Source organism: Lytechinus variegatus, chromosome 8, assembly GCF_018143015.1.
Source record: "Lytechinus variegatus isolate NC3 chromosome 8, Lvar_3.0, whole genome shotgun sequence".
NCBI lineage: Eukaryota > Metazoa > Echinodermata > Echinoidea > Temnopleuroida > Toxopneustidae > Lytechinus > Lytechinus variegatus.
Genome location: NC_054747.1, coordinates 37,538,739 through 37,552,137, shown reverse-complemented (window position 1 = coordinate 37,552,137; position 13,399 = coordinate 37,538,739). Strand labels below are relative to the sequence as shown.

Here is a 13,399-nt window from a genome sequence, read left to right as displayed (position 1 = left end):
TATAGACACTCTTTAAATATATGTACCTCCCTTAAGTATTTTAGTCTCAGGAATTTGTGTGTGTGTGTGTATGTGTACGTATGTTGGTGTGTGAACTTATGTTGTTATTGCATTTGTTATGTAAGTTATTTCTTGTTTTTTTAATTTTTTTTTGGGATACCATGTACAAGCATGTTGCTTTTCGGTGTCCCAAACCATAATTTAATTTTATCATCTATTGTACATTGCTATTTTGATATGTGTTTTATGGTTGAATAAATAAATACAATACAATACAAAACTACAATATGTATCACATCGTGATATTCTTTAAAAATTTACCTTTACTTACACTAGCCGTCATGGTTCTGAGGACTCTCTTATAGGCCTTAATTTCTCTTCAGTTTGTTTTGTATGTTCTCCAATTATTTTGCACCATGAACCTGAATAAAGAAAACTAAAAAACTAAAAAAAAATAAGCTGTATTCAAAAGGGTAGTAAAATGAATGGGGCATTGCGGTGCGGTAGGGGTAAATGAGAAAAAAAAACCCCATAATGTTTTCTAATTATTGATTGATAGATTGTCAATTGAAATATTACTCTTATCTTTGTTTTTCTCTCTTTTCATTGCTGATTCCAATGAATTTCAATCTATATTAGAGACAAGTTATATATTCTTATCATTACATAATTATGTTCCATCCTCAATGGTCGCTGTACTATTGTATAATTCTTTGATAATTCTTGTTTTAATGATTGTGCAGTTTGTTATGAGAGTTATATTGTAAATTACATATTTGATTCTAGAGAAGACAATAAAAATACGATATAAATAAAAAAAAATATTGACCGACACATTACTGAAATTATTTTATCAATTAAAAAGATCGAATGATCCTATAATTGATTGATATAGAATTTCTTAATCGTTGATTGATCGATTTTTCGTTTGACTAAAATGGCAGGCACATTTAGATAATCAGACCTACATAAACAGATCTAATGATTAACTGATTGATTAAATATATTGAATCAATTAATTAATTAATTGATTGATACACTTTTAAACCACTGACTAAAATTTGACCCAACTGGGTAGAAAGGAAATGTAGAAATGCATGTTTGCTGCGTATTTTTTAACATACTGGGCTATTTCAATGCAATATTGCGTAATTCTTTTACCCAACCAACATGCATGTTCACATTTTACCCAACATTGGGTATACCTTTTTATGTACATAAGAATGTTTTCGCATACATTCGTTATTCCGAAGCTTCGTTATTCCGAAGCTTCGTTATTCCGAAGGTTCGGTTATTCCGAAGGTTCGATAATCCGAAAACGAAATGAGGTTCGTAATTCCAAAGGTTCGTTAACCCGAAAACGAAATGAGGTTCGTAATTCCGAAGGTTCGTTAATCCGAATAAGGTTCGTAATTCCGAAGGTTCGTTAATCCGAAAACGAAATGAGGTTCGTAATTCCGAAGGTTCTTTAATAACCGAAAACGAAATGAGTTCGTTAATCCGAAAAGTAAATAAGGTTCGTATTTCCGAAAATTGAATTAATTCATTTTGGTAACAAGAACGGTGTTCTTCTCGCAAATGTTATACCTGCACGCGACCAACAGACTTAATCCCTTGTATCTTTAAACCATTTGCTTGGGCAGCTATTGCTCAGATAAGATCGAAATTAATCGTATGCTTGATCCGGCGCCTATTCTTTAAGTCAATACATGCTTTGGCCACAACACATACATGTATCATCGTTGTTTTATCGTTGCGTAACATCTTGTTATCTTGCAAGGACAACACCGTTCTTGTTACCAAAATGAATTAATTTCATTTTCGGAAATACGAACCTTATTTACTTTTCGGATTAACGAACCTTATTTCGTTTTCGGATTAACGAACCTTCGGAATTACGAACCTCATTTCGTTTTCGGATTAACGAACCTTCGGAACAACGAACCTTATTTCGTTTCCGGATTATCAAACCTTCGGAACAACGAACCTTATTTCGTTTTCGGAATTACGCCACAAATGATCGGATTAACGAACATCGAGGTACAGGCAATTTACGTGCTTCGGAATTACGAACCTTCGGAATAAAGAGCCTTCGGAATTAATACGAAGTGTCAGGTAACCGAATGTTATTTATTAGATAAGCAGATCGAAGGATTAACCGATTAATTGATTAATATATTGAATGTTTAATTAATCTATCGATTTTTTTAGATTGATTAATGTAATGGTTAATAGATTATTTTCAAAAGGGAACGTCCAAGTAAGTTCATAATAAATTACTCCAAGGGTGTAGGCTGGTTTGAGCATGGGGAGGTGCACATCCGGGGAGATGGAACCAAAGTTTGAAATCAGCTGTTAAAAGCAAAAGAAGGGGTACAATTTCCGTATTGCTTGCCAGTGTCGAAACTCATCTGCCTCAGCGAAAGGGTGCACGTTCACCCAGTACACCCAACAGCCTACGCTCTTATATAAAGAAGCCCTAATTAATTAGTATAACACATCGGGACACGTGTGGTCGCACAATTGTTTTTATGCTACCGTGCATCTGAAATAGTGCTTGAAACACTTAAGTGAATTAAAAGCGAACTCCTATTCAAATCATGGTGATCGACCGTAGTATATGACATCCAAAAAAGTGTACGGCAAAAGAAAACCGATGCAGCAACCGCTGCCATCTCAAAACCCTTATTAATTAGTTTAATGTATTGTGCCATGAGCTGTATTTTAATGCTGCCGTGCATCTAAAATCAACAATGCGTAAACAAGTTGAAGTAAATTAAATTAGGCTAAAATAAATTCATATTTTTTAAAATTGATACCCTGGCATGGATTTCATTTTAAAAGTTTGAGACCCTGCCCTATACGGTATAGTATCGATCATCCAAAGCTAACTATGATAGCACTATTAGCTCGAATACTCATCCGATTTTGTCACTTCTTACAATTCCCATGATTCCTGAAGACATATTATTTCATTTGACATCGCTGGCTTTTCTCAGCATATATACAAGCACATCGTATACGATTGCACTTCTTGTTCTTCATACCATATACTACTCACGAGGACCAATCGTGGCAAACAAGTAAAGGAAGCCAGCTTTCAGGAACAAAATCCTGCTGATTCCTAATTCTATAATTCTCATAAACTTCCTAATGACATCTTCAGGAGCTTGAAGGCAATGGCTTTACAGCCTATTAACCACTATATCTTGATTTGTTTCTTTAGTGTTGAAATCTTTGAAATCAAACCGTGAAAAAAAAATGGCTTCAGTGAATGCAAGTACCCTTCCATGGATCCCCAACCCTCCAATCTACACAGCTTTCATTGTTACATTGGCTATTCTTCTCATCTTCAGTACTGTTGTCGGAAACTTTCTGGTAGTCGCCACCTTCCTCAAAACCGATCGTCTCCGAAGACCTACTTACTATCTTCTGTCTAGTTTAGCATTTGTCGATCTTTTAAACGGTGCTATCAGCTTACCACTAGAAACGTTTAACAGATCTGTCTTCATTGAAGTGACATGTCTTTACACCTTCTCACGGTATTTCTCGTCGTTCACCTATCTCTTTGGCGGGAATTCTCTGCTTCACATCGTCATGGTAACCTTTGATCGTTACATCGCTGTTCGTAAACCTCTCCGGTACGAAGCCTTGGTCACCTCGAAGCGAATCGCAGTCGGGATTCTCCTCAGCTGGTTGATGAGCATCTTGTTCGTCATTGGTCTGGTTGGTAAAGAAGAAGATCCAAGTCTCGTCAGAAACTACTGCGCTGGGACCATCACTCTGACGGTCACCTGTATAGGATTGGGATCATCCTCCTGATGATAATCATCATCTTGTCCTTACTAACATTGGTCATCCTCAACATGTTGATTCTTCGTACGGCATTGCACCATGCGCGGAGGATCGCTCAGATGGAACAAGCCGTCGGTAGAGGACGTCAAGAGGAAAGAGTCTCTCGTATCAAGGCTTCAAAGATAGTCACCACGATCACCTTTGCGTTTTTTGTTTGTTACATACCCACAAGTATAGTTCATGTCGCCATTGTTGTCGACAATGGTATGTTTAATCGACCTTTTGACGACATGGCAGCGTTTATATTTTACCTTAGCTCTGCGGTGAACCCGGTATACTGCTACCGTGATCGTCTGTTCCGTGAAAATGCAGTAAGATACTTCAAAGACATAACTGTCTGGAGAAAACTTTGTTCTTCTGAATCTACATGTACTTTTGATTAAGCACGGGATCAAAAGAAGGGTCAGTGGTGGCGAATATCCGTTGAGCCATGTAAACTGTAGCATGGTGTAGTCCGGCAAGGTCTTTGCGACAATCCTTGACCATTTTGATTGTTGTTATAATATTACTCAGTATTTTAAGGGACTTTAAAGTTAAGAATGGTAGGAATAAAAAAAAGGCCATGTTTCCCTATATAGCCGCATCAGTTCCTAAAACTATTGTTATATCACCCCGACATTAGAGGATATATGTAGAGCTTTTTCGTCAGTTGCTCCTCGCAATTTAGAACTCTCTACCAAACCAACTTGATGACTGTAACAACATTTAAACCTTTAAATATGAACTATTAAAGACCCATCTCTTCGAGTCAATATGTGACATAATAGGGTGCCTGCGCCTTTGAATGTGTGGTTTTTTTTTTTTACAGATAAATGGCATAATAAAATGCTGTTCATGAACATCATTATCATCATCATCATCACCATCATCATCATCACCATCATCATCATCACCACCACCATCACCATCATCATCACCATTATCATTATCATCATCATCATCACCATCATCATCATCACCACCATCATCATCACCATTATCATCATCATCATCACCACCACCACCACCACCATCATCATCATCATCATCATCATCATCATCATCATTCATCATCATTATCTGTGCTGTTCGTTCCTCGGGGCTCAAGCATTGGTGCCGCGAATAATGCGGTCGGATTCGAAACTCTCGGACCTCGTTGTATAAAAATAATCCTATATATTATAGGATTATTATATAGGTCATGATATACAGTCTTTATTGAGCCAAGTTGTTTGGTTCAATTAACACCGAACAAGAGATGCGATATGGAGCAAAGAAAAAAGAGGCAATGGAACCCTTTATACTTCACGTTATATTGTTGCAAGAATCAGCATATTATTTTTTTTTACTTTCATCTTTTGATTATGCCATTTTGGGGTTGTTTATTAGAGAAATTGCTGTCGCTATGATCATAAAAGCAACCTCTTTTACACCAGGTAGTCAGTGGAAATTGATCACGGATGATTGCACACCTTGCTTTTCAATTAATTTCCCGTCTTTATACCTTTCACAATAATGTAATTGGCTGTCACGCATCACAGCTAATACAATTACCGCAAAATGCCTTACGACAACGGATAAATTAACAGATTATCTAAATATTTTTGTCTGCATGGATGAAAGTGTGTAATATTAATAACACACATTAAAGGTGATCCGTCAAAAACTGCAGGTCCAATTCTTGATTTGGTGATATGTTTCGGGAAACACGGATCTAGCTGACAAGATACCCAGTTCTTAAAAGAGGGAAAGAGGAAAGACATTTAAACGAGCGGACGTGCAAACAGGAAAAACATGGAAAAGGTTGTATTATAGCCTGTCAATGGTTTTATTAGGAGTTAATTAAGCGGGCTTATGAATTTTACGTTTAATCCTAAAAATTATCCCGCGGATGGATTGATCAATGTTCAACATTAAAATGATGACTCCTGTCAATTATACTACTATGAGTTTTCATTCTAACCACCCAGTATACACCGGGGTTTGCATCACGTTTGCTGTTCTCGTCATTTGTGTTTCGGTCGTAGGGAACTTCTTGGTAATCGCAACCTTTCTCAAAACTGAACGTCTTAGGACACCTACCTATTATCTTCTCTCCAGTTTAGCCGCTACAGACTTTTTAAACGGTTTGATCGGAGTCCCATTAGAACTCTATAGGAGAGTTGTATTTTCTGACATAACATGTCTTGAAATGTACTCAAGGTATTTTTCAGCATTCAGCTATCTTTTTGGTGGCAATAATCTATTTCATATTATTATGGTAACATGTGATCGATATATCGCCGTTCACCGACCTCTCCGATACCAAACTCTCGTCACCACGAAGCGAATCGCGATCGGGATACTCATCAGTTGGTTGATGAGTATCGTTGGGTTTATGCTTCACCTCGTCAGCAAACTAGAAGAAAGTCCAACTACCGCTACAGTCTACTGCTCTGGGACTACTTTCCAGTATGATCTCGGCAGTAGAATATGGTTTTTCCTCGTGATGACAGCGATCATCGCATCGGTATCAACCTTACTTGTCCTCAACTTGCTGATTCTGCGAACTGCAATGCGACATGCTCGCCGAATAGCCGATATGGAGCAGGCTATCGGAAGAGCACAAGACGATATTACCGCATCTCGTGTGAAAGCATCAAAGAAAGTCACCTTCATCACTCTTGCCTTTTTTCTTACATGCATCCCAATGAGTGTGTTTCATATCATTGTGGTTTTCGATACTGAGGCTCATCTGTACTCTCGTCCATTTGATGACGTCACAATGTTCATGTTTTTTTGCGGATCTGCTGTAAATCCAATTATATACTGCTACCACAATCGCACATTCCGTGAAAATACCCTGAAGTATTTTAAGACCAAAGCTGTTTGGAGAAAACTTTGTTCCACCGAATCTACATTTTCTTAGATTCAGGAACCTGGGAGATTTCGTAGACAGAGCGGCACATGGTAATGGTATGAGAAATAACTTTATCCTAATACACGAGAATAATGCCTCGCATGGCTCATCAGAATGACGGCCACTAAACGAAGGTCATATTAAGAATCGACAAAGAGGGCACTAAGATCCAAGAACTTGTAATCCGATCATGAATTAGTTATTTTTACCTAGTCAAATTTCCTGAAACGATCGATCATCATTCTGTTCTTCAGAATGTAAACACGACGATATCCCAGATCTTGATATTTGGACATAATAATAGCTCGTCGTTTAATCTTCTGTAGCTTAGACATGATAGACATGAGAGAGGCATTGAAGTAGTAGATCTGCGATCTCGTCACGTCTATTAGAAGAGATTATCAATTAATGACAAGATGTAAAAGTACGACATCCAAGAACTTCATCAGGCGACATCGTCCATTATGATGAGATCTGTAATCTGGGGCCTGTTTCATAAAGGACTTGCAACTGTTGTAACTTTGCCATTATGGCAACTACCATGGAAACCTTGATTCTTATTGGCTGCTGAGCCCTGTTACCATGGTAGTTGCCATTATGGCAAAGTTACAAGTCATTTATGAAACGTGCCCCTGATCATCTTTTCTTAAGAATGTAGACATATAAGATCAGGGAGCCGTTTCATGAAAGTTGTCAGCACTGACAAGTTGTCTTTCTCCGACAGTTACCATAGCAACAGTCAGAGGCCATGCATTTTCAGCCACTGAAATAGTCAGCACTGACAATTTAGTCAGTACTGACAACTTTCATGAAACACCCACCCGATCTCCTCGATCATTTGGACATCTTGGTGGTATTGCAATCATCCATACCACAGATCGAAGAGATGATAACATGACCAGGGAGCGTTTCGTCTATATTTTTTCTGACAATTTTCCTTGATTCTGATTGGCTGAGAGGCTCTGTTTAACTGTCAGATAAACCATCTGACAAGTCCTTCCATGAAACGCTCTCCTGACCTCGGCTCTCGTCCAGATGATGGTGGGGAGGGGGGGGGGGGATGGGGCGTCTCGTGAAAGGACCAGTCAGACGCTTTATCCCACAGACGGTTACCATTGATAGCAACAGTTTATCTTAGCCAATGGAAATCAAGGAACGTTGTACGTCAGGGGCCCGTTGCAGAAAGAGTTGCAATCAATCGCAACTCTAAAAACCATGCGCTTGGTTTGATTGATTTTCAACCAATCAACAGCGCGCATTTTGGACTTACGATTGATTTTTTGTCTTGCGTTTAAACGCAACTCTTTCTGCAATGGACCCCAGGTCGGACATCTTGTCTGACAAAATTCTTGGATCTCGTAATCTTTACGATTGGATCATCTCTTTGTGCTTAAAAGTTGAATTGTTGATACCATGTTGATTCATCAATGCTTTACATTATAATTTCAAACTTTTATGTATTTTGCTGATGTATCTTACTGAATGATTTCAAATATCTTGTCAATTCCAAAACGAATTTGCTGATTGGACGAAATCAATTGAGTTGATTATTCCAAGAAAAATTAAGGGTTCTCATACTTGCCCCGTAAATGGACCTTTAATAATGGTTCTAATTAAGTTAAACAGCCACTTTGAATTCTTTTTGAAGTTTTTGAAAACGATAACTTTTTGGGAACCATCTGTCGAGGGTTCCATTACCGGACAAAAGGTTCCAGTTCTTTTTTTTTCTAAGAGTAAATTAACACGACTGGATCCAGGATCTAATTGCGTTTGAACATAATTTTATCCAAAAGGAAGCATAGATATAGGCTTGTGAGTGTGATGACTATGTTGTAAATACAAAGGTAAGTGTTTAACAAGCCAGTTCGTAGTTCGATCCTTTCTGCGCATGATCAAAAGATTCTACGCATGATCAGAGGAAGGTCATAATTTTGTACTAAAGTGACATGGTGGTTTAAAATCTAATGAGATAAGCACTAACTTTGATGTCTTGATTTTTCATATATTCTTTTGAATTGTGGTCTTCATTTACATCCACAAAAAACAACAAAGCGTCCACGAACGACTGGTATTTCACAGTTTGCCAAGTACATTGTGCAACATGCTATGATATACTTTCAGAGTAAGAATACAACAAATACCTTCATAAAGTGTTCATTGGTGTGCTATTCTAGTCACCCGGTCTATTTAATTTCTTCATCCTGCTATGTAAGGCAAGCTCACGTAATATCTTGCTTTGAAATCTGCCTATCATAATGAAAGAAATGAAAGGTCATTTGACCAAAATTGTCCATGAAGTAACTACGAACTGGTCTTTTATCCCCCAGCGATTGCACCTTGCAGCGTGAAGACTATAGTCCAGATTGGACCTTGTTGTTTGGAAGTGCCCTTTTCCCGAAGCTAACATAGAGGGCACATGTCTCCCAATCTCTAGGTTACACAGGCCTAATCACTAGTGGCAGGCCATAGATATTCATTCGAGCCAACCCATTGCTATTTTTTTTATTTTGATATGGCTGATTGACAAAGTGTATGCATATGATTGTCCATCTAACACTGATTCTATTTTTGGTAATTACTGAACTTCCTTTTCCCAAATTGGGAAGAAATATCACCAATTTTGGACTATATTTTGACTGGCGGAAGGATTAGGGCTATTTTGCTATTTGAGGTGATGAATCTGCTCCCCCCGAAGGTGTCTTCAAACACGCCAATTCATTTCTAAAATGAGCCGGTCGAGGGACCCATTTCTAGTCAGATATGGATTGCCAGATATATATCCTATCCACTGGTAGTAAACATTCGACCCCCGAATTTCATCCTTATTTTTTATGAATTTTTTAAAGTGCCAATTTAACACATGAGTCTATGGGGAATGAATTAGGCCTGTGAAACCTGTAGTCAGCACCAATCCACTTATCTTCCCTCTTCCCTGTTGGGGAGGGAAGTTGAGTGGATTGGTGCTGATTAGAGATTGGGAGACATGTGCCCTCTGTGTTAGCTTCGGGGAAAAGGGCACTTCCAAACAACAAGGTCCAATCAGGACTACGTGAAGACATGAGAATCAGTAAACTCCAGGGACAAGCTAAATATGCGCCCAGAGAGAACAAATGCACTAACAAAATTTACTTTCAGCCAATCACACTGGGAGGATTTCAGTAGCTTTTAACAGTCATTGTGAATTTTTATGAAATTGGTCCAACATGAACTCAAATTCAACAAGTTATTTTCATATTGGCCTAGCTCTCTCTCTCTCTATATATATGTGTATGAGGGTTAGGGCGTTAGTGGGTGGTGTGTGTGTGTGTGTCAATTCGTCTGTAGTTTAAGGCCTGGTCACACCGCCCGAGCGTTGTTGGGAGGTCGTGGAGCGGAAAGAAAAAAAAATCATCACCGCTCGCTCCCGTTCACCATTTTCGATTTCGATTGTTTTTACTTTGTTTTCGATTTTTCTTTTTTTTTATTTTTTCCCCAATTTTGTGAGCGAAATTTGACCTTCTCTCCCTACCGCTCCAACAACGCTTGGGCGATGTGACCAGGCCTTTAGGTTTTCTTAAAACCTGAATCAATCAATTTTATGTTTTCTGTATATTGTCTTAAGAGCCCCCCATGTTTGTAAACCAGTTACATTGTTACCATCAGTACCATATTAAAAAGAATGAATTAAATATGAAGAAAAAAAGAATCCAAGTTGAATGTTTCACGTTTGCTCATTAGTGGCTTAAAGGGGGTACTCCAGGCTGAAGATATGATTTGAACAGATTAAAAAATAAAACCCCACACAAAGTGAAAATTTGATAAAAATGGACAGGGAATAACAAAGGCATTTAAAAGATTTGCATTATTCCGGTGAAACAGTTCAAAACAGGCATGTCTTCATGAATATTCATTGAGCAAACTGATTTCATATCCCTACATGGGCTATTCCACGGTTACTCATGTTACATTTGGAGACACCTTGACTCATACTTGGAGCTGTAACTCCATTATTATTGATAGGAACTAAACATCTCCTTATCACAACAAAGTACACAGTCTGACTATCCTTTGTATAAAAACAAAACTTGGGAAATTTTATTATGCTCCTGGCAAATCTTTGGAATGTGTCGGTTACTCACGTTACATGATTTGGACATGCATAAAATGAAAAGTCGACATAAGTGAAAAGTCTCCTCATACAAGGCTTTTATGAAAGTTGATTATATCCATTTCAAAGAAGTATATTAGGGAGACAAACTTTGTATATAATTAAAATATATTAAGGAACACAAGATTTTTACTTGGGGTGCAGATAATATGGTTACTCACGTTACATTTTGTCCATGTATGGTTAACAACACACATGTCATTAAAAATTAAATAATGTGTGTAAAATTCATTGCTAGGAACATCAAAAAGAGATTTCATACCAAAAATTGGAACAATTTGAGCTTTGTTTAACAAATTTCGGCATTACTCCTATTTGTTTAAGATCAGTATGCTCGATCTGCTCGATGAGTAATGCCGAAAATTTGTTAAACAAATTATAATTTCCTCCTATAAAAGCCTCTTAATTTACTAATTTGAGCTTTATTAGGGAGTAAGAGGGAAAAGTATGATATTGCTTAATAATTATGCATAAATTAGCATAATCGCTTAATACCAATTTGCATGAAATAAATTACTGTGTAGTATTGTAGATTATGTCACAGAAAGCCTGCGCGCAAATTTTCGGCGTGAACATGCGGCCAATGGCCGAGATCTCAAGGGAGGGGGGGGGGCCTCCCAGGCCCCCTTATCCCCCCGGGCCATATCAACTCCCAAAATACCCCGGCCTAGATAGGGTTACAGGTAAGGGCATTCAAGGTGTTGTTCGAACACTCTTTAAAGTTTGGTTAATCGAAACCAAGTCTTACTAATGCACTCTCGCATTGTGAATACTTCTACTAATATTCAATTTTTGTGTGTGATTGTATGGCCTTTGATATTTTTAAGAACAAAGAGTCACATCAAAGAGGTGTACCCTCATTTTGCTTTTAATTATTCAAAAATAACTTCATAACTCACAATGAGACTTAAAACTTGACTTCCCACAGAAAATGTTACCTAACTGAATAATTTTACTGGTTACTCAAATTACATGATGGTAACTCACGTTACAGTTTTTCTTCATCATTTTTATAAAAAAATTGTACTTTTTAATGATTTTGATAGTCATCACTGTGTCAAAGATTGTTTGAATGAAGAGAATTTAAAATCCCACCAATTAACTGTGAAGAATTTTTTTCTCTCAGAAAACAAATCATTTTTTCGGTTACTCACGTTACATCACCTGAGCAGGGTTGCAATATTCATTTTTTAATGAGTACTACAAATTCACTTGAAAAGCTGTTGTGTAATTTTAAGTAATTTGACTCTTCTAAACTTCAAAAAATATATAAAGTGGTATGTTTTTGCAATAACAAAATGGTAATAAGGCATATTTAATTTAATCACTATTTTTCTTGTAATTTGGTACAGAATGGAGACACAACTTTTGACCATTTTTTTTTCCAAAGTATACATATGACAATAAACTTTTTATTTCTTGTTCCTTAAACAATCATATATGAAGGACTTAAATTATTGAAAAATCAAGAAAATATTGAATTTGAATTTTTAAGCTCATTCCACCAACCTGTGGAATTGCCCACATGCTCTTTTGTATTTTATATGAAATTAGATTTATTTTTCATTAAAAAAACAATACTCATGGAATAACAACTGATTAATGCATTATATCTTCATTGCTGCAATCAATCTACATGTACAATTCAACAACTGCTCAATGATGCAATCAATCTACAATTCATCGACCAGTCAATGATGCAATCAATCTACAATTCATCGACCAGTCAATGATGCAATCAATCTAACAATTCAACAACCACTCATGGTGGAATCAATCTAACAATTCAACAACCACTCAATGATGCAATCAATCTAACAATTCAACAACCACTCAATGATGGAATCAATCTACAATTCAACAACCACTCAATCATGTCAATAATGCAATCAATCTACAATTTAACAACCACTCAATGATGCAATCAATCTACAATTCAACAACCACTCAATGATGCAATCAATCTACAATTCATCGACCAGTCAATGATGCAATCAATCTAACAATTCAACAACCACTCAATGGTGGAATCAATCTACAATTCAACAACCACTCAATCATGTCAATAATGCAATCAATCTACAATTTAACAACCACTCAATGATGCAATCAATCTAACAATTCAACAACCACTCAATGATGAAATCAATTTACAATTCAACAACCACTCAATGATGAAATCAATTTACAATTCACCAACCACTCAATGATGAAATCAATTTACAATTCACCAACCACTCAACGATGCAATCGATCTACAAGAACTCAATAATGCAATCAATCTAACAAGTCAACAACCACTGACTGATGCAATCAATCTACAATTCAACAACCACTCAATGAGACAATGATGCAATCAATCTACAATTCAACAACCATTCAATGATGCAAGCAACTAATCGATGATTCAATAATGATAATTTTATTAATATTTTAAATTGAATTCACAAATAATTTATATGAAAGACACTAAAGAAACATTTCTGGACGGATAATAATTTACAATCCTCTTCTCATAA

The 13,399-nt window shown here is 36.9% G+C and overlaps 1 protein-coding gene and 1 pseudogene across 1 annotated transcript; both read left to right on the top strand.

The window, feature by feature from the left end:
- The first annotated feature begins 3,261 nt into the window (after nt 1-3,261).
- LOC121419699 lies at nt 3,262-4,238 on the top strand (annotated as a pseudogene).
- A 1,246-nt stretch (nt 4,239-5,484) lies between these two features.
- Nucleotides 5,485-6,742, top strand: LOC121419698 (trace amine-associated receptor 7d-like). Its single transcript, XM_041614158.1, has one exon. The coding sequence runs from the start codon at nt 5,738-5,740 to the stop codon at nt 6,740-6,742; it is 1,005 nt and encodes a 334-aa protein (XP_041470092.1). The 5' UTR covers nt 5,485-5,737.
- Nucleotides 6,743-13,399: the final 6,657 nt, after the last annotated feature.

Bases quoted from the DNA above. Each gene is read 5' to 3' on its own strand.
- LOC121419698 (XM_041614158.1), top strand. From the start codon at position 5,738: ATGTTCAACATTAAAATGATGACTCCTGTCAATTATACTACTATGAGT.